This window comes from Trichosurus vulpecula, chromosome 8 (genome assembly GCF_011100635.1).
Source record: "Trichosurus vulpecula isolate mTriVul1 chromosome 8, mTriVul1.pri, whole genome shotgun sequence".
In the NCBI taxonomy this organism is placed as follows: Eukaryota; Metazoa; Chordata; class Mammalia; order Diprotodontia; family Phalangeridae; genus Trichosurus; species Trichosurus vulpecula.
Window position 1 is genome coordinate 98,902,036 of NC_050580.1, and position 23,775 is coordinate 98,925,810.

The window sequence follows — 23,775 nt, forward strand, 5'->3', positions numbered from 1 at the left end:
TCCCTCTGCCTCATTTGTTAAAGATTTCTATCGATCTCTTCAAAATCACATGTATTTATTTCTCTGTGTATATACTGTATCCTCTCAGTAGAATATAAAAGGAGGGCTGTATTGCCAGAGCCTAGGACAGAACATTGCATATAGTAGGCAATTAATATTTGTTTAATTGAATTGAATAAGAAAGGATAGTGGTTTATATGGCTATTACTTCTGAGAATTCAACATAGGCATAATAAAAAAAATATGCCTATTGAGGGTTCAATATATTTACATGTGTTTTTTTTAAACTTATGAAGTCTACCCCAGTACCTTATCATGGCAAATACCCTGGATTCATAAAGACTATGTGGGTAAAGCATAAGACCTGAATGACTTTATGATACTAGAAAGACTTCAAATATGGTATCAATGGCAGGCTGGATTTGCTTTCTAAGGACTAACTTTTAAATAGATAACAACATATAATAATAACAGTGGTAAATATAACAACTGATTTTTAAATAGTGCTTTGAGAATTATAAAACACTTTACATGTATTGTCTCATGATTATGAGTGATCTGAGGTATTACAAGTACTATAACAACCACTGTTCATATAATAAAACTGAGGCTGAGAGAGGTTAAGGGATTTGCTAACGTCTTAAGACATGTAATTATATGGCGTCAGGCTTTTGATATAGGCTTACCTGATTCCAGATTTAGCATTTTACCTACTACATCATGTAGATTCCCATATGTAGCACCTGTGATATATAAAAATTCAAGAGACGTAGTTTCTGGGTATTTAATCATTTTATTAATTATTGCTAGCAGATAATTAATAAAAGGGGTCAGTGGTGCTCTCAAATACCAAAGACCACTCATGCAGGTCTCTCAATGCTCATATGCCCTTGGAAGAGTGGGTGTTCCCCACAGGCAGCAGTCAACTCTGATTGGTTAACAATTAATCAGAGGTAAACCTATTCTAATGAGGGGCTGATCACTCAGTCTTGGACAAAGAGAGTTATCTATATCCATATCAACCCATCTAGGGTAATCTAGACAAAAGGGGCAATCCACTTCTACTCAAACCTGACTAAAACACAATGGGTAGGTGAATTCCTGGTGAATTCCTATTCACCAATTTACCTAAAGGAGAATTTCTTTACTTTTTGATCAGATCTAAGTGTTCCCAGTTGGGTAAGTTTTGCCCAAGATTTCACTTCCTTATCAGCCACGCATTTCAAAGGCTGTCTAAATAGCCTATAGGGGTTGATTTCTGAATGAAGAAGTGGGGGGGGGGGGGGGAGATTAGTCCTAATTCAATAATTAGTTTGTAATATGAGAGAAATAATCATTTTTCTCACACTGTTTAACTACCCTCTGACTGTAAATATAAGCAAAGCATAAAATAGAGAGATACTCATCAAATATATACATGTCACTGTCATAGAAGCGATCCAGTGCAGACTCCAAATGGAAGAAGGGTTCCTTAAAGATGGTGAAGTCCTTTATAGATGATCCCACTTGAGGACATTATTGTGTTGACTGCATAAAGCCCCAGAACACTGCAAATAACTCCAGAGTTTAAACTATCTCTACAAGAAAAATGAAGTGGATAAAAATCTACTGTCCACATAAGTATATGCCATTAATGGAAAGCCCATGGACATGGTGCATCAGTACACATCTTGGATAGATACTGCAGATATATAAGAAGGAATTGAGCAGAATCAAATTGCAGTCAGTAAGTGGGCTAAACTGCATTTGGCAAAGTGACGGTGCTTTTAACGGTACTAAGCTTCTCCCCGAATTAAAGGCTCATCTTTTTACCAATTATATTCTCATGGAGTGACAATGTGATGATATAAGGGATAGAGAACTGGCCTTTAAGTCAGGAATTCCTAGGTTGAAGCCTGCCTGAGACAAATACTGCCTGTATGACCTGGACTAAGTCACTTAACCTCACAGTTCCCAAGATCTTTCTAAGACTGTAATCTGGACAAGTAAAGGAAATTCTTCACTGGAAACTTCTTATACAGAAGAAATCACAGATAGAATAATAACAAAAATTCTCCTGATACGCTATACAGTTTAAATGCATGGAATATCATAGTTTCTAAGGAATTAAAGTTGAAGATAAGTGCAATGGAGGATGTATGGTGGACATGAGAAGACTCTAACGTGTCAACAGTTTTGTGCAGGAGATATGCAATAAAATATATTATTTTAAAAAGTATGATTAAGAACAAGTGATGACCAATGAACTGCCTGCTACTCTGATATCTATGCATCTAGCAAATTGGGTAAACCACCATTCATGTCCCCCTCTCCCAAAAGGGAATTTATAAAAGGACATGGAGAAGAATCAAACAGGAGGACACATGCAAAAATTGGAATATGAACCCACATTGATTATATCACAGAACAATGAAACTTTAAAGTATTTAGTACCTAAACTAAAAAGGTTTTATTGGTATTTGCTAATTCAATGAAAATCATCAAAAAGTAGTTATTTAGATGAGTATTTTAGCTTTTAAAAAATAGTAGTCACAGATAATTAAGTAAAATTATGAGTTCTCTCTCTCTCTGTGAGTCAAACAATCTTGGTCTATCAGCAGCCTCTTTTACCTAAAAGTAACATTGATAAAATTGGGGAACTATTAATTTCAGGGGATTTTTTAAAACTGCTCCATTTTGCAGATCACCACCATCAATTCAGAGTGAAATTCTGATATTAAAAAATTGATAATTACCCTAGCCTATTTCTGATTAGCTTTCTTTTCAATATCATTCCCTTAGTTATTAATTTCATAGATTTTATATCTTAATATGAAATCATTTTGCTTCATCAAACTTTCTTAAAACTTAAAATAGTTCTCATTGGGGGTAGCATTCTTGACAGACAAATGGAGCAAGTACCATTTTAATCCAATATACATTTGAAAGTGTCTAACTCAGGGGTGGGGAACCTATGGCCTCAAGACTGCCTGTGGCCCTCTAGGTCCTCAAGTGCAGCCCTTTGACTGAATCCAAACTTCACAGAACAAATTCCCTTAATAAAAGGATTTGTTTGGTAAAACTTGGACTCAATCAAAAGGTTACACCCAAGGATCCTGAAGGCCACATGTGGCCTTGAAGCCACAGGTTCCCCACCACTGGTCTAACTCTATACTATTAAAATCAGTCAAGAAAAGTTAACTTTTTGTAGCACCACAACATAATACATAACGCTAACATTAGAAAGGAAAAATAACCTCCCTATGGAGATAACCATTCCCCTTATAACTAAGATGATAAATGACCCCATTACTTACATTCAAAATGGCCCTACTTTACTAATGATCATTCCCTAAAGTACTACTTTTAGCAAGGAACTTAATTCTTCTGACAGTGTCTTTTAACTGTATTTGCCCACATTGTTTTGTATACTTTTATTCTAGAGTGCTTTTCAGAATGAAAGCTCTTTTATATAAGCATCTTCTTATAAACATAAAATAGTTTCTGCTTCAATATCACAATCATAATCAAGCCACATTTTAAATAAGATAAATATTAAGGGAAAAGAATTAAGGATATTTTTATTCTTTCTAAAAGGGGTTTTATAATACTTGAAACTCATTTTTACTCAATCCTTTCTATTAATTTTTTTTAGTTCTATTATTCCTCAAATCTTGGTTCTGCCACTTCTTAGACAAATCACTAAACCTCTCGGGGCGTCATTTCTCTCATCTGCAAAATGAGGGAGTTGGACTAGAAGATATGTAATGTCCCTTCTAGTTCTACATTTATGATTATGACTGCCTTCTGATTTCCATCTTACTCCATGTGCCACAAGCAACTTGTAAATGATGTAATCTCTAACATCCAATTAAAAATAACATATAACGATTTCATAGAATCTCAGATTTTAAGGGACCATCTAATCCAAGTTAAAAATTCTTTCTGTAATATCACCTGGCCTCCAATAAGGGAGAACTCCCTCTTTCCTCAGAATACCTTTTCAAATAGTTCTAATTATGAGGCAATCTTTCCTTATATTTAAATGAAACCTCTCTCTGCATCTTCCACCCCTTTTTTCCAAGTCTGCCTTATGGGCCAAGCACAGCAAATGTAATTGTCCTTCCACACAATGGTCCTTCAAATATTTGAAAAACTATCATGTTCTTCCTTAATTTTATCTTCTCCTTTCCAAACCCCATCAGGACCTTTAATCAATCCATGTGGCATGATCTTAATTCTCTTCATCATCTTGGTTACCCTCTTTTATATTCTCTTCAGGTTATCAAGGTCTTCCCTAAAATATGATGCCAAAACTAAATGAAATCCTTACACCCTTCTCAGACAAGATACTACCTAGCTACCCCACTCCATCATGTAACCGTGCAAAAGAGTCTTTGAACTCGTGTTATATATTTATCATCATTAAATTTTACATAATTACATTCAGCCCAACATTTTAAACTATCAAGATCTTTTTAGATTTTGATTCTATCATCTAATATGTTAACCAGCCTTTCCAGATTTGTGTCATCTACAAGTCTGATAAGGCTGTCATTTATTTCTTTATCCAAGTTATGTTATCCAAGAAAAGTTAAACAGTATAAGATAAAACAAAGGTACTGGACCACTCCTAGAGAGTATACTAAAGTGCACTTCCAAGATGCACTGAAGCAATGATGAAGAAATCCAAGGTCTTTCACCTATAACATCACTATACTGACCTCAAGATTATTTTTTCTAATTTCTGAATCTAGTTTTTCTTTAATAACTTTTCAAGTTGCATTTAAAAAGCAGTATAAATTGTTTATTTTATGTTTCAATATTAAAGTACAAATTGTAGTGTTAAAAGAACACTTATAAATAAATAGAACAAGCCTATTTTGAATTTTAACATGCTTTTAAAAAATCATTTCTGAAAGAAAAGAGTTTGGTGATTTTTAAAAAATAAGCCAAACTATAATGAAATAACTGTATAGTCATGGGTCCAACAGGCCCCAGATTTTTAACTGAGAGCTATCTAAGAGATGCCATTGCATTTAAAATGTCACGACTAAAAACAGTTTTCTTCAGAACATATATGTATATCTATGTGTGTACCTGCAGACATATGTATGTGTATACATGTATATACACACATACGTATACTTACGGGTACATACGTACATATACCATATATGCATGTACATATGCTATTGTATATATCTGTGTATGTGCATCTATAGATACAGATATATACATATATAAATAACATATACATAAATAACATAGCTAATAAACTTGTCAAAGTTTCTTATAAAATACTTAAAACTACTTATTAACTAATACTCTCAAGGCAAAACCAACATACTAAAGATATGCATATCATAAATTTCAATTATGTTACAAGTAATAAACAATCTAATCAGTATAGAAATAATTCTTTTAAATTAAGTGAAACAAGAATCTTTTTTCCCTTTAACAATAAAATTAACAAGCTTGGTTTTATAGGATTCTAACACAAAATTTATTATTCTCTTTTTATTCTTCAGCACTTAGTGACTTATTTATTCAGCTTGAATTCTGACTATTTTGAAATTCATAATTCAGAATGGTAAATGTTTATTATTAGAGAATGTGTGAGAACAAAAAAATCAGGCCCTATTGTTGGTGTAGAGGCAGATTTTTCACTGGAGAACATTATCTAAATATCATGTCCATTTATAGAATTGTTCACTTGCCTTCCTCATTTATTTTTAAATATTTAATTTGCAATGCTAGAAAAGATATGATGATAATAATAGTTCACTTTTATATGGCACTTTAATGTTTGCAAAGCACTTTACATATATTATCTCATTTATGACATATGATATGTTCATTAGCACAAATTATCAACAAGGAATGTACTTTGGAAAATTTCAATTTATAAATGTTCAGTTTTATTGTAAGAGCTTTGGCAGCTTAAGAGCTTTTGACATATTTTCAATTGAAAGAATGAGTAATATGAAATTTTTTGTCTAACCCAACTTTGTTCTAAGTTGTTATTTTCCTCTTGGTATTAGGCTTGTACCCAGAAAATATAACAGAGACTTTATGGCAAAAGAATAAGATATTTGAAAGACCTCATTTGTTTAGTTGTTTCAGATGAGAGAGGGAGACAGCATTGTGCAGGAAAAGGGTATGGATCTGGAGTAAAAGAAGCAGGATGGCTCAGATCACAATTCTGCAAGTCACACCCCATGTCATCTCATACAAAGAAATTAACTTGTTTGGTCCTTGGACCATCTGTAAAATTAGAGAGCTGGGATAAATTATATCTAAAGTCACTTCTTTAGCAAAAATTCTATGATTATATGACACATTTGGCACTAATATAATTATATGAATGGAAAGACCATTAAGTTTGGAATCTGAGGATCTGAGTTTGAACCCTAGCCATGCTATTTAGTATATATGTGATCAGATCACTGTAAAAATAACCAACACTTTAGAGGCAAGGCCCTATGTCTACAATATACAATTGCTGATCAGTAACCACAAAAAAGGAAACCATGTGACACAGTGAATAGAATGCTGGGCCTGGAATCAGGAAGACCTAAGTTTAAATTTGGCCTCAGACACTTACTAGCTATGTGACCCTGAAAAATCACTTATCCCCTGTCTGCTTCAGTTTCCTCTTTGGTAAAATTGTGAGATGATATTTGTAAAAGATTTTATAAACTTTAATATGCTATATAAATTCTTGCTATTATAATTACTATCAGTATTATAAATGAAACCCAAATAGGGGAATGTGTTTCACCCACCTCCACCTTAACAAATACTCCTTCCCTTAGTGAACTTACCCCAATTCTCTCAAAAGAAAATGCGATATTGTTATAAGCCATTGAGGGACCCCTGTTAAGATAATCTGAATGCTGATTTTTGCCAGGCCACTTTCTAAACCACAGTGATTTGGGAATATAGCATCTGGTTCCCCCAATCAACAGTCTTGAAGCTAAAACAGTCCAAACCTCAGAGATACCTAGTCATCATCCTAGGGACAATAATTCAAAAACTCTCTCAAAGATCTGGTTAGCTCTGAACAACCAGATGGAATGGAAAAAGCCAATAAGAGGTATAGGAAACTAACCAGATACAACAGCTTTTCAGAGATATCCACAATTTTGGTGGGTCAAAAGAATCATTACTGCATTGGTTCCAGATTTCCCAATAAAATTTCACTAATACTCCCAAAGTTGACCATCAGTCACCTTGCCTAACCTTTGATTTAAAGCCATACACAAAGGTCCTTATAAGGAAGAGTTTAATCACTGTCTGGCCATCTATCACATCAAGGGACATTATAACTCCTCCAGTCATATCCAGGACTCCTCTTTGTGTGAACACCACTATTTTTCTGGACAGCTACTAGGGTTACTCTAATCTCCCAGGGTTCTACAGCAAGCTAGTAGGAAATTCCCATTGCAAAAGCCTGATTGTCAATGAGGTGGAGACATCATTGGCAGGATGAAATCATCCCCAAAGCATGAGCATGAGTAATGCGGAGGTCATGAGGAGAAAGTATATCCAATCCACAAACTTTACCTCTTTTAAAAATGTCACCCCTTCTTTTGCTGTCATTTATAAGGGAATTAGCTGTAGAATTAATTATTTTTTTTCTATCTAAAGAGAGACAAAGAGCAGTTCCCATTTTGAGCTTCCAATTGATTTGACTGACTTTGCAAGAGCCTCATCTGTAAGGTACCTCATATCCAAATAGCCTCTTCTCTCCCTCCAAAGAAATAGCAGATGAGGTCAGTGAGAAATGAACAGTAAAATGAGAATAATGGATGAATTCAGTCAAACCACTGGCTGTTTTAGAGGAAATGATTATTAAACAATCACAAACCATTGATCTGATTTTCTCCAGATACTTTTTTAAAGTCCTGTTTTGTGCACAGCTATAGACACTTCCAATATTTCCAGAGAGTTTTCTTTCCTATTAGTGTATCAGGATCTAAAAATACTGCATTTATCAAAGAATATTTTCTGATCTATTTCCAAAACTTGGCTGCTAGTCCTACCAACTAAGTCTTAGGAAAACATGTTTTGCAATTCTGTCCAGCAGTTTTTCACATTAAGTAATAAAGTACAAGTTTAATCTTTCATGTCACACAGAAATCATGATGAAATTCCTATAAATGGTGATGAAATTATGAGTGATTTTTTTTAAAAAATCAAGCTATGTTATCAATTTTATCAGAGGACAACAATTAACTGTAAATTAAACATACTAATTTATTTATAATTATATTGACTTTAAATTCATCCAACTTTTTATCTTCTGTTAGTTGTTCACTATTCCTTCTGTAATATTTTCCCTCTTTTATTATCACATGGTAAACTTTAAAAAAAAGAGATTTTTCTCTGCCCTGTCAAGTGTTATGACAATTATTATAGCTGTATCATTATATGTATACCCTATACATACCTTCCTTCCAACATGCACCCATAAATCTAGGACTAATACTTAAGCAGATTCAGGAGGCTATTTTGAATAGTAATTATTCAAATCCACAATTCACAAGTCAGTACCTGACACTTACATTATTGATAAACTCACTAGAGACACATAAAGCCAACGAAAAGTGCAATCAAGATAAGAAACAAAGTAACCAATCTATCAATAAGCATTTATCAAGTTCTTGTTTGCCAGGAATTGTGATGGGCACTGGGGATACAAAGACCAAAACAAAACATTGCTCAAGAATAACTTACATTCTAATGAGGGAAATAAAATGTGCATGCACACATCTATCTATATCTATATATAACTACATATAGCATATAAAGGGGTGCGTGTTTGAGTGTGCATATGTACCTATACACATATGCATGCCTATGTATAAACCTATATACATATAAGGAGGAGGGTTCTGGCCAATGAGGGCCCAGTTCTTAAAACATGTACAATATGTCCTCTCTGATATCGATGGAAGCTCATCAAGCCTGTTTCCAAGCATTCGTAGTGGAGGAGGCCTTCTTCCTATATAAGAACATGCACAGGTATCTTCTACTTGTTTCTTGTGGGCTACAGAGAAGGAATCAAATCTGCATACAAAAGGTTCTAATGAAGGAACTTTGCCTTTCTTCTGTGGTGACTTTCAAGGAAGAAGAATTATTGTGCACCCCTGGGGGTCAGGGTGAGAAGGGGCATTGGGCTTGTTTCTTACCCATCTGCTGTATTTCACTGAATACTTGGTTCTTCTGTCTCTGTTGTTTTCTGTAGTCATTCCTTCTTGATCTTATGTGAATGAGTTTTAGGAAACAGAACATACCCGGTTGCAACCTTATGAGCTTTGAAAGATCAGAGAGCCATCAGAAATAGAACTGGTATCAGAACCTTCTGGTAGCCACAGCAGTTGGACCTGGTAAGGAACTTTGAGGAACAACCTGCTTAAGTAACTTGTCACTGTCTATACCACACCAAACAGTAAATTTGGCAGGGATTTCTTGGAAGAAGGGCCATAAAGAAACCATCCCCAAACAGGGGGAGAAGGTATACTTTATAGTAACCACTTTGAGTCTGCTCTCTCCCGGTATAGACTTGGTACAGAGAAGGCAGAGTTTACTTCCAGGTTAATGGGGATTTTGTACTTTAGTCCTTGCTATATTTTCTCAATAAATATATCTTTGTCAAGCTACCTGATGGTACTGGGTCATGGATACTGGAAAAATAATGTCTAGTTAAGGGATGGTAGTGGAGAGAACTCTAGATAAGGGCTTGTGAGTCATACATACCAAAGAGATACATGGGTAACTCTGAGCAAAAGATAATAGCAGCTTTTGAGGAATACCAGCAGGATGTGGCCCTAGAACCAAGTCTTGGAAAACAGGGATTCCAAAAGGTCAAGGTGAAGTATGAATTCATTTATGGAATGAGAGACAATCATTGCAAAGGCCTGGAGACAGGAACTGGTGTGCCAAATTTGAAGAATAGCAAGTTATGAGAATTTCAAAATGTCAAAAAGAAGAGTTTATATTTGGTTCTAGAGATAATAGGGAGTTTGTTAGGTTGGGGAGGGGGTGCGAAGTAAATAACAAAGGAAGAGAATAAGACAGCTAATGTGTTACCCAGATGTCTGAATATTGCCATCCCCACAAAGTAAGCAATTGGTCACAATTCTAACCAATCCCCAGGCATCCCAAACTTTCAGGGGGGCACAATTTAAACTGATAGATTGGTTTTAGAGTGCTAAAGGATAGCACCTGTAAAGAATCTCTCTTAAATAACGTCTCTTTCAATTTTAAGCAGCAGGGAATATTGTCCCGCAGTCACCTGAGCTCTAAACACAAGGCTCAGGATGGCTCATCCTTTTCTCTTTCCCTATCTCCACTGACCGTCTTACACCACTGGTTTCTTTGTGGGTGTTTGCTATCCTGCCTCATACTTTCCCCATGAGATCATTTTTTAAGCTGATAGGCTCACTCATGAACAAGTGAGGGATAAGGTGCCTAATGTAAGCATGTCCCTTACATGCATATGTAAAATACCATCTTGTTTCACCAACATGCCATTAATACAGGAAATTCTCAATGACAAAATTTCTTTTACTAATGAAGGCTAGTACTTGTTCTGCAGCTTACAATTTTACAGTTGACCACAATATTAGCAGGTTAAATGACTTATCCAAACAATTCCAATATGCAACAGAGGCAGGATTTGAACCCAGTCCTTCATGACTCTCAGACAAGCTCTCTATCCACTACCCTACATTGCCTCTCAGAGGGATAGTAAGTATCTGTTTTTCCTACATTAAAGAAATTCATATTAGTAGCAAACATTCTTTATTTCACCCTAAAAATACTCTCAAAACTATGAGCTTTAAAACATATTTCTTGGAACAGCAGGTACATACATGTTTTGAACCTAAAAAGCAACTCTCATGAAATCTAAGTAGCAAACCTCAAAGAAATTTACTATCTAATTCCCCTTTTTTCCTATATCTGTTTTCACACTTGTCCTGGGAAATTACCAAAGGAGATAAGATGATGCAGTGGAAAGAGTGCTGAACTTGGAGTTTTTGTTTTGTTTTGTTTTTCTGCAGCATTGCTAATATAGAAATATGCTTTGCATGATGTCACATGTATAATAGGTACCATATTGCTTACATTCACAATGGGTGGGAGAGTAACTGGAAGGAAGGAGAGAATTTAGAACTTGAAATTTAAAAAAAGAATGCTTAAAAATTTTAATTTAATTTAAATTAAAAAGAGAACAAGGGTTACAGCTCTTTAGCCAAACTGTGATTCCATAATATACCAAGGTGATTGAAAAGTATGTGTTAAGTATAGAAATGACATGGTATATGGCATCATATTGATATGATATATGATAAAATCTAGGCAATTAATTTTAAAAATAACTTGTCCCACATAAATAGGAAACAACAATCACTCATTTTAAAACATATATTCATCAAAAATAGGTTAGTTAGGAAAAACTTGTATCAAAGTACCTATTTCCTTTTTATGGTATTACTAAACTACCAGATCAGAAAAATGCTAGATAGAACATTTTAGCAAGATATATGACCACGTCTCTAAGGATATCTTTCTGGGTAATGCATAAAGATCAAAATTAGATAATAGCACAGCAGGTAGATTCAGTAACTGAAGATTCAATAACCATTTGTGAGGCAGCATAGCATGGTAGATAGGGTGGTGGACTTGAAGTCAAGGAGAATTTGGTTCAAATCTCATACTAGCTATGTGGCCCTGGTCAAATCATTTAACTTCCCATGCCTCAGTTTTCTTATCTCTAAAATGAGGGGGGTTGGACTAGATAGCCATTAAAGTCCCTTCTAGTTCTAAAGCTCTTATCCAGATCATGAAAGCAGTGATTCATGAATCAAAATTAAGTCAGAGAAAGCTGTTTAATGGACTACTAAATGGCTCTATGCTTGACCTTGTTCTAGTCAACATCTTCATCAATTACTTTAATGAATAGATAAATGACATTTTTATCAAATTTGCATATGACACAAAGTTAAAGGAAAGAGTCAATTTACTGGGTGATAAATCACAGGCTGATAGAACCATGGAATTTAGAACTAGAAGTGGTCTCAAAGGTCATCTAGCCCAATCCCAGCCTTTTACAGAAGAAGAAACTAAGGCCAGAAATATTAAGTAACTTGAGATATAAAACAATCTCAACAGAGTAAAATTATAAGTTGATTCTAATAAGATTAAATTTAACCAAGAGTCACAAGGTAAGCAATATGGTAGAATAGTTGCTTTTGACATAATTTATTCACCCTGAAACCTTAAAATAACAAGAAAACTTCAGTAAGAAGGAAAAACAAAACACCTAAATGTAAGGTACAGCCTTCTGAAAGAACAACAGAAGTAAAAATAAATCCTTTTTGACCTTTCCATGGCTTGTGATACTCTCTTATCCTAGTTCTCCTATCTGTATGATTACTTCTCAATGGCCTTTGTTGGATTTTCACCCTGAGCATGCCCACAAACTGGAGGTGTTCCCCAAGAGTCTGTCCTTGGCTCTCTTCTCTCTCTACACTATTATATTGGGTGATCTCATCAGTTCTCATATGTTCAATAATCATTTCTATGAAAAAATCTATGTATCTTTTTATCATCTTTCTCCTGAGCTCCAGTCTCTCATCAACAATTGCCTCTCAGACATCTTGAACCCAACATCCTGTAAACATCTAAAACTCTACACATCCAAAAAAGAACTCCTATCTTTCTGATTAAACCCTCTCTTCTTCTAAGCTCACCTATTTATTGTTGAAAGCACAATAAACTTCCCAGTCACCCAAGCTCCCAACCTTGGTGTCATCCTACACACTTCATTCTTATTACATTCAATATGTTGCCAAATCTTTGTTTCTACTTTTACAACATCTTTCATATATTTTTCCTGCTTGCCACTTATACATTTGCCACTGTAATACAGAAACTCATACCTGGACTATTGTAATAGCATTTTGGCTGGTCTCCCTTCCTCAAGTCTTTCACCACTCCAATCCATCATCTACTCAGCTGTCAAATTGATCTTCCTAAAGCAAAAAGTCTTACCATGTCTCTGCTCATTCCAATGGTTCCCTATTACCACCAGGCTCAAATATAAAGCTCTCTGGTTTTTAAAGCCATTTATAACCTGGCCCCTTCCTATATTCCCTGTCTTCTTATATTTTATATTCCCATCTAATACTCTCCAATACAATGGCACTGGCCTTTATGAAGTTCCTCACATATGTCACTTTATCTCATGACTCTGGACTTCATCAATGACTATCCCAATGGCTGGAATGCTCTCCCTCCTCTCTTCTACCTCCTGGTTTCCTAGCTTCCCACATGACTCAGCTCACATCCCACCTTTTACAGGAGTATTTTCCAAGTCACTCTTCTCCCCAAAAAATCTAGTGCCTTTCCTCTAAGACTGCCTTTAATTTATATTACACATGTCTTGTCTATACACTTTTTAAAATATCTCCTCTATTAGAATGTCTCTCTTTACATCCCGAGAACTTAGCAAAGTACCTGGCCCATAATAAACAGTTAGTAAATTCTTGTTTGCTAACTGCCCAGTGTACCCACTCAATCTAGTCATACCTAACCCAACCAGACTGCAAGCCAAAGAGCTAGTGAGAATAAAGCAACAGGCTCAAGCTTCAAGCCTTGACAACAGTAGATTTTATACTGGTCCCTCAAGGTTCTAACTTGGTCTACTCCAACTGTCACCCTCCCCAATCATATCCTATATCAGGTACAGAATTGATTCTGCCCAGCCAAAGTATGGAAAGGGAGATCAACTGTGCATGGTAAAGGGTGGGGAGAAGCAATCAGCAATTCAAATGAGCTTCTGTGTCTAAGGGAAATGGAGCTATAAACCAGTTACAATCTTTTCTTATCCATGAAGTTTCCACACAGCAGGAATCCAACTGTGCATGTTCTTGCACCTCTGAACTCAAAGAGGCTAACTAACTTTGAAAGCCTAAACAAAAGAAAACACAAGAGCCATGGGTGAGAGAAATAATTTAATTGTGCAGAGACCACTCTACTGGGAAAAGAAGAGAAAGGACCCAAGGGAAGAAAAATAAGTCCATCCCCCAAGAGATAGGCAGTTCATAGTGAAATGAGAAAAATTAGCAAAAGAACTAAGAAATTCAATACTATATAAGAGATTGGGAGCAGCTAGGTGGTGCAGTGAGTAGAGCACCAGCCCTGGAGTCAGGAGGACCTGAGTTCAAATCTGGCCTCAGACATTTGACACATGTGCTAGCTGTGTGACTTTGGGCAAGTCACTTAATCCCAATTGCCCTGCCAAAAAAAAAAAGAACAAACTATATAAGAGATTGATTTTTAAAAAAAGCAGTGAATGATAGAGGCAATAAATTTATCTTATTCCTCTCCTTCCCCCCACCAAGATGATAAAATAGCAACAAGAAAGTCTGGAATTCTTAAAACAAAATATAAAAAGTATATAAATAATTTGCCATTGAAATTGAGCCAATCTATCAATCAATACCTATCAATATCAATCAATGATTAAGTGTCTACCATGCCTAAATGCAAAGCAGTTGAATATACAATAAAGGAGGAGCACTATGTAATATATATATATATATATATACACATACATATATATATACATACATACATATACACACACACACACACACACACACACATACATGGAAGGTGGAGGAGTCAGGAAAGGGTTTGTGTAGAAGGTGCTACTTTAGGTGCATCTTGATGGAACAGCAGGATTCTATGACATGAACTAAAGATGAGGATGGGGGATGGCCCTACGCAAAGGCTTTAAGAGCAGAGGTGGAATGTCTCTTCTGAGGAACAATGAGAAGATCAATTTGTCTGGACTGCACAGTGTAAGAAAGTACAATGATGCTAAAAGAAAGGTTGAGAACAGGTTGTGAAAGACTTCAAAAACTAAGCCATTCATGTTTTAGAGTTCTCAATAGAGAACCACCGTAGTTTATTCAGTAGGGAAATGACATGGGTAGGTCTGCGGCTGAGAAAAATAATTTTTATCAACTTCATGGAGGATAGATTAAAGTAGGGAGATTTCCAGGAGTACACTTTATAGAACCTGACAAAACAATAACAAGATTTATCTGAATTAATAAGAATTCTATAATTTAAAGAGAAAAACTTAAGTGGGAATGAAAGAAGAGAAAAACCATTCATTAAATGCCAACTATGTTTCAGGCACTGTGTTAAGTGCTTCATAAATGTTATCTCATTTGAAGGGGCATAGAAGTTCCAGATTTAAAACTATATTCTAAAGCAGTCATCATCAAAATTATTTGGTACTGGTTAAAAGTTAGAAAAGTCAATGGGTAAAATACATTAAGTAAGGAAGAAGCAAAAATAACCTAACACAGTAATCCAGTGTTTCAGAAGCCTAAGGTCTTAAACTACTAGGAAGATCTCCCATCCAAAAAGAAATTATAAGAAAATTAGAAAGCAATCTAGCAGAAAAATAAATTTAGATCAGCTTCTTACATATATATCACAATGGACCTCATATGGATAGGTAACCTAAAAATAAAACATCATATCAAAAAAGAGGAAAATGATAGGAGGTATCCCACTGATTTTGACTAGAAGGAAAACCTGTAATTAAACAAGATATAGAAGTAATGATAAAAGAGTATTAGGCATTTTGAATTCTTAAAAGGGAAACAATTTCGCAAAAATAAAATCAATGCAGTGAGAATAAGAAAAGCAGTCCAGTGGGGAAAAGTCATTTTATTAAATATTTCTGTAAGAAACTGTCCAAAAGATAAGTGGCAAAGGCTATAAACAGTTTTTAAAAGAATAATTGCAAATTATCAGTAACCATATGAAAGTTTGCCCTAAAGCATTAATAACAAGAATTTCCAATTTTGGACAACTTCAATTCTCACTTAACACCTTTCAAATGGGTTAAGATTACAAAAGACAGAAACAATCAATGTTGGTAGGATGTCAGAAAGTTGGGTATATCAATACATTATTGGTAGAACTCTGAATTTGTATAGCTCTTCTGGAAAACAATTTGCAGTTGTGAGAAAAAAGTCACTAAATTGTTCATAGTCTTTGACCCAGCAGTCCAACTATTGAACATATGCTCAAGAGAGGTAAAACACAGACAGACATGCCCCATATGTGTCAAAATATTAATAGCAGTATTTTTGTGGAAGCAAAACTCTACAAATAAAATGGGTTTTCCTTGGCTGTATAAGAGTGAACTATGGTTCAAGTAAATTGAGTATTATTGTTCTATAAAAAATTATGCATGTGAAGAATTCATAGAAACATGGAAAAACTTAAATGATGTAGAATAAAATAAGTAGAACCAGAATAAGACTAATATACCTAATCAGTACAATAATGCAAACAAAAAGAACACTAAAACAATGCTGAATTCTAAACAATCAGAATAGCCTAAATTACTTCTGAGGAAAAGATGATAAAATGTACCTCCTTCTTATTAGTCAAGAGTTTATGTCTTTTGATGTTGAATGTTGTACACACCACTAGATCTGGAAGCTGTCGATTGATTTTGTTTAATTTTTAGCCAAGGGGTAGGGTCAGAAGCTGGAATGCACGAAGCTCAGAAACGTAGTAGTGAAATAGAGTCAATGAGGCTAGAAGCATTTCAATAGAAGGGAGGAGAGAATATGTAGGGGATGACATCGTCAAATGAAGAAACACTGTAAGCACTGGAGAAGGAATCAGTTAGTGGAAAGATAACACATTTAAAGATAAAGGGAATGATGGATGTAGCAAGTTCCTGGAGGAGAAAAAGGTAATGGGATAAAGATTACAAATAGAAGAGTTAGCAAAGAGATCAAAGAAAGAGTAGCCACATATGAAGAAATATTCATAGCAGCACATTTTGTTGTAGCAAAGAAATTAAAACCATGGCAGTGTTCATCAACTGGGGAATGGCTGCAGAAATATGATACACTGATACAATGGAATGCTGCTGGATTGTAAAAAAAATGATGAAAGGCATAATTTAAGAGAAACTTGGAAAGGCTTGTATCAACTGATCCAGAATAAAGTTATCTGAATCAGGAGTGCAATCTATATAATAAAAACATTGCAAAGAAAAACAATTTTGAAAGCCTTAAGAACTCCAAGCAATGCAATAATCAACTACAAATCCAGAACACAAATGGTGAATCCTGCTTCCCCTCTCTTGACAGAGAGGTGATAAACTAGAAATGTAGAATGAGACATTAATTTTCAGGCATTGCCAGTGTGTGCATTCATTTTGTTCGACTATGCCTATATGACAGTTATATTTGATTATGTTTTTATACAAAGAAGTACTTAGGTGTGGGAATTACAAGGGGCTAACATGGTCAAAAAGAGAGAGAAAGAAAAGAAAATAGCATTGATGAAACTTTTTTTAATACAGAAGTTCAGAGAGACACAAAACAGCTTTGAAACTCATTCTGGATTTGTTATATACTTTGAAAAAACATGATAGACTTCACAGAGGTTTATGATTTTATATGCATTCCTTTTTCTATTCTTCTTTGAATATGGAAATAGCCATGTTTATTGATATTTGTCAAGCTCATAACATTTTTTTCTAAACCAGAACGTTCCACAACATATATTCCAACAACTACCTATTGGAAACATATTGGATACTACCAAAAAATTAAAGTTAGCCTTGACAAGGAAGATCAGTTTCAGAGTAGAGGAGATGAAAGAAAGCACATCTTAATAGTTTCAATTTTATCACTGAAATAGGAGACAAGGCTGTATGCAACTAGAGAGGAGTTTGAAGGTGGAATTAGGGGCTTGAAGGACAGGATTAGAAAGCCTCAAATAGCAACTTCAGGAAGTGTGTTAATGAATTAATCAGAAAAGAATTTCTGTGCTGTAATAAAGGCTCATTCGAGACTTGATAACATAAATATGTAGTGGACTCAGTCACAACGGTTCTATGACTTTCTCCAGCAATGGTCAGTAGCTCAGGAGGAGAGAAGAAGGCACAATGAAAAGATAACTCAGCATTTACAGTTGGCAAGACAAAAGCTTCAAAGGTATCTGTACTTTTGGGAACTAGCTTACTATAAGATTAAGGAAAATGAGGCTGGAGCAAGAGTGGCAGAAAGGTAAAAAGCCAGAAGTTACAGTGAGGAGAGGGAATAAGTTTAGGAATTTTTGGAGGAGAGAGAAATGGGGGAGGGGGGCTTGAGAGTTCAAAACAACACAAATCAAAGCATTTGGGGTATTAACATCTTTGGCATGATCACCTACTGTGAATGGCTATGCTAAATGAAGCTATCCATAGCAAAACTAATGAATAATGCCTTCTATAGTATCAGTGACAACTGGTTAACTAGTCACTGCTTGAAAATTGAGGTAGAACCCATTACAGATCAAGATAGGCCATTTTATTTTTTTCCTGAGATCTAGCCTGAGAAGACTACGAGTCAGGTATTGAGCTTCCTGAGAAAGAAAAGTGACATGAAAAACAACAGATGACTCCAACAAAAATCTAGACATGGTCATATATTTATATCTTTAAGTGCATTTCAAAGAGACTGGTTAGTGATGGTTAAAAAAAGGGTTATGAGGTGCCTATCAAATACAAGGTGTACACAAAATCCTTGCAGGTCCTTTCAGACTATGAAATCCTATGTACTATTATCAAATGAGTCATTAAGATAAAGGTTAAAAATAAAACATTATATAAACAAGAATTCTGAAATCACTACATATACCATAAAGATTTCAGGTTATTTTCTAGTCCTTGTGTACAGTAAAGGCTGTCTCTTCTAAAACCCTGAGGATATAGCACCACCTACTGGTAGCATTTTAAAATCTAATTCAAATTTCTTGGAAAATTTAACTTCTATGGAGAACACAATCAATCAATCAACATTTATTAAGTACCTACTAAATGCCAGGTATTTATGCTCTGGGGATACTAAAACAAAAGAAGGAAAGAAGGAAAAAAATCTGTCTCTCAAGGGGCATTTTTCTCAAAAAGTAGATGAGAATATTTACAGAAGGATTAAATGATAAAGCCTAATAGAAAGATATCTAATAAGAAATTATCAGTCCCTAGCTTTTGGTCCTAATCTCAGACCACTCGGCATTCATTTCAAGACTTTATGAAAGATAAAGTATTCTCAATTATTGATGGGAAAAGGGATATCATTAAATACATTATTAATAGTAACTCACAGATATGGTATTCCTGTATGCTGCTCGTATAACCATATACTGCCGAGTATCCAAAAATTATGATCATGACAACATCTCTACTATCCAGCTCCATAATATGTGCTGAGTGTCCCTCCACAGCATACTGCTGACCGTGTCCAAGGACAGTGGGGGTTTTTGTACTCCATGACTGACTATGTATGTTGAAAACCCACAATTCATCTGTGACATTGCCATTATTTGTTTCAATTTTGCCTCCATACATGAAGATATTTTCCTGTAAATTAAAAAAAATTAAAAGAAAAAGTTATAACTATTTTCTCAGAAACAGATAAATACTGAGGTATTAACTTTTTTGAAAATTTAGTAATCACCCATAAAACGCACAAAACAGTATCTACCACTAAAAAAACAGTGATTTTTAAACTTATCTTTTAAAGAGATAATTCTTTTTGTTTTTTAGTTTTATTTTTTTCAATTTTTAAAAAAAAAAATATAATTGAGTGGAAAAGTATTCCTGACTCTGCTAAGTACATGGTAAGCCTGTTTGTTTGACTCTAATGCCCTATCTTGTCAAGGACTTACATATTTTTTCAGAACCTCTAGTCATATTTACATCAAAAACTTTTGATTTGGCCATTGACCTCCCTCTCTGTAATAAGAGAAACCTTCAACTACTTGTTAGCAAAATGGGAAAGACAGATTTCTTCACTCTTCATCAGCATTTTGTAATATACGTCACTAATGCCTCAAATCTTCTCACGCTCAAATGCCTCACGCTCAAATCTTCTCTAACTTCCTGGAAAATGAGCAAAAAAGAAATTACAAAGTATGGAAATATCACTAATCTGTGCCGAACCTCACCTTTGTCCAATGAAAAGCGAGTCTCATATCAACATAATTAATTTGCAGAAATCATCCTTGCTATTTTCTGATGTTTGCATTGCATCTAGATGCATTTTATATCTTTAGCTGAGACACAAAGTATTATAGACCTCTGCAATTTGATATTAAGGTAACCATATCTCTTATCCTAAAACACATCTAAATGTAACAAGGTTTTTAAATTGAAACATAAAGTGATTTTTTTTATAAAGTGAATAGAAAATAAACTATAAGACAACTAACACTTTATGGAACCAGAACATGACTATTTAAAAAAAAGATCTGTGTATGGGTATAAAAGAAAATTGAATAGAGATGGAAATTTTCAGAAAGAATTTATGAACAATGAAACAGTACAACAAACATTTATTAAGCACCTGCTGTATGCAGACTGCTGTGCTCGGTATTGAGACACAGTTTATGTAACATACTGTCTCTGCCTTCAAAAAGCTTACCCTCTTAATGAGAGATAGAATACCAACTTGGATAGCTAAAAACATAGTATTGTATAATCAATAACATAAAGAAATTCAAAAATAAAGTACTACATGAGGTCTGAGGGGGAATGTTATTATAGATAATGGAATCATTCAAGGTTTTGTGAAGAAATAATATTTTGACTTTTACTTTAGAGAATAGGTAGGAAATTTAATATGCAAAGAAAGGGAAAGAGGGCATTCTAGGAATAATGACCAACCTGAGCAAAGTCATAGAAGCATGAGTGCCTAAGGCATATCTTCAGAGGAGAGTACAATCCACTGTCAGTATACAGTTAGAGTGGAAAAAATATGGGATAAGCCTTGAAAAGAAGCCTAGCAACAGGTTGGGGAGTACCTTGAATGCTAAGCAGAAGAGTTTCAACTTGATTCAGCAGGAATTATGAAACTACTGGAGATTTCTGGTATAATACTTTATAGGAGGTGGGGGATAGAAGGGAACAAGCATTCACATGGTACCTACTATATGCCAGGCACTATGCTCAGCACTTTATAATTATTATCTCATTTAATCCTCACCACAACCCTCCAAAGTAGGTACTATTATTATTCTCACTTTACATTTGAGGAAATTCAGGTAAACAGGGCTTAAGTGACTTGCTCAGAGTCCCACCACTGGTAAGTATTTGAGGCTGCATTTGAACTCAGGTCTTCCTGACTCCAGGCCCAGCACTCTATTCACTGTCCCTCCTAGCTGCCTTTACAACTTGCAAAGTGCTTTCTGAACAAAACCCTGCATTGTAAGTAGAAATAGTATTTCCCAGTTTTACAGATGAGGCAACTTAACCTTAGAATGGTTTCATCCCCTGTCCAAGGTCAGTCATTGCTAAACAACAAGGGTAGAACTTATATTGGTTTTTCCTGACTCTATGTCCTCAAAAACTACAATGATGATGAATTTGAATTTAACCTAATAACCATTCAAGGTTATTAAAGAAAGGCAGGACATGAATAAAAAGAATGGCTTAACAAGATGATTTTAGCAACTTTGTGTCAAATGAAGTGTAATTAAGAGGTTCTGGAATTAAGAAAGATAAACTAGGAAACTCCTAGCAAAGAAGTAATGAAAATTTAACTAAGATAGTAGCTATTAAAATAGAAAAGGAGTAAAATAGCACTGAGATGTTCTTTTAATATTTCATTTACTCAATGAATCTGTTATCTCATTAAGGTAAGTATTCCCTCCTTCAGGACATATTGAGGACAACTAATTCCAGTAACACTAAGGAAAAAACAGCTGGCAGGAATTGGTAATAGACTGCCTGGAGGTGAAGGGAAAGACATAAAGGAAAGAGACAAGAGGGAACTGACTCTAAGCAGCAAGACAAGTTATGAAATCATCTGTAAACACCAGGGTGAGGCAATGCCAAACGTAGATGTCATCATAAATCTGGCTTCCTTCCCACCAACCCTAATATCAGTGTGATTGTAGGATGGCCTTCTGAAAATGGAACAATTGGTGTATATATAGTTTCTTCTACTGTATGGACCAGATTAAGAGGTAAATTCTAATTTCATTTAATCTCATGAATATCTGTCACATAGGTTTTATTCTAGTATAAATCTAGCAGTTTAGTTCTCTAAGTTCTGGAAGCTTGGTTTTGTTTGAGCTTATGCAGGTTTGAAACTTAGAAAAGAAGTGTAAGTCACTGGATATTGAAATCACAGAAACAAAAAATAATGGCCAAATCAAGCCAAAGTAAGCAAAATGCTTCTCAGACACACGTTTTCAGTTTTAAAACACAGGTAAAGCTTCTTTGGGGGCATCTAGGTGGATACAGCACTAGGCCTGGAGTCAGGAAGATCTGACTTCAAATTCAGCCTCAGATGCTAGCTATGTGACCCTAGGCAAATCACTTAACCCCTAAACTGCCTCAGTCCTTCATCTGAAAAATGAGCTAGAGAAGGAAATGGCAAACCATTACAGTATACTTGCCAAGAAAACCTCAAATGGGGTCACAAAGAGTTGGACACGACTGAAATGACTGAACAACAACAAAAAGCCTCTTTAGTAAGAATGAAAATACAATAAAAGCATCAACTGTATTATTAATCATACAATGTAGAAAATAATTTTATTTTTTTCACGACTTCCTAATATCATCTACCAAATAGTATCTGCAGCATACATGCACACACAAAATTTGACATTCTTAGTACTGAGATGATATTTTATTTTCCTAAGCATTATCAAGTACATTCAATTCAGATTTTCAGTGAGAACAGAAGGACAGTTTTACAGTTTCCCAAAACTTTCAAAGTACAAAAATTCTTCCAAATTAATCTGACCAAAATAGAAAGAACACATATGATTTAAACTGACACATAGTAAGTGCTTTAACAATGTCTATATCTACTATTCTCCATAAATAATATACAAAAAAAGATGATGGAGAGATCAACTACTGATACATTTCCCTCTCATATCACAGAAATAAAACTTTTATGAAAATAATTTCTACATGCATTCAGGGCATTCTTGATGAGGGTATCTCAGACAGGCTTTCACAAATTATATTCCACAAGAGATAACTTATTTATCTCCACATAATTCAATGAAAGATGTGGAGAATAAAACATCCTAGTATGCTTATTGTTTGTTGAATAGAAAAAAGTATTTGATCGGCTTAAACCAAATGCCACCTTAAAAGCTCTCTTCCAATAAGGTATCACATATGAATATCAAAATTATGCAAGATTATCTGAAAGATATAACAGTAGAATGACCTTATTTAACAATCCCCTCCTCTGATCACAAGTATTAAAGGAAACAAAAAACAGGAAGAAGTATGCTCATCAAAGGTGTTCACAATTCTTATGAAGGAGAATTGACACTGAGTCCAATATGAAGAGAAAGTAAGGTCTTTCAGATATTTCTATTGGTAGAAGATATTAATCTGGTTACATCAAGTACCAGAATAGTATAGAATTTCAATAAGACCCATAATCATGCAAAAGAATTTGGCCCAACAGGAAAAAAAAACAAGTGAATGAAAATGCCTGTTTGTTGTAAATGGACAAACCAGATAAGTGTTCAGTCAGTATTTTAGCTCAGTGCTAGAAGTGATTTTATACATACATACACAGATACGTGTGTACATATTTACGTGCATATATGTGGGTGTGCATCTCTGTAACGTTGTTCAGTCTTGTCTGACTCTTTGTGACCCCATGGATCATACATAGCATACTAATACCATCCATGGAGTTTTCTTGGCAAGTATAC

At 34.8% G+C, this 23,775-nt stretch overlaps 1 protein-coding gene across 1 annotated transcript in view; it reads right to left on the reverse strand.

The window, feature by feature from the left end:
- Positions 1-23,775, reverse strand: part of ATRNL1 (attractin like 1) — a 578,692-nt gene that overhangs the window by 433,587 nt on the left and 121,330 nt on the right. Inside the window, exon 8 of the mRNA XM_036736548.1 lies at positions 19,189-19,444. Coding sequence (XP_036592443.1) covers positions 19,189-19,444 — 256 coding nt within the window. The remainder of the gene's footprint in view (positions 1-19,188; positions 19,445-23,775) is intronic.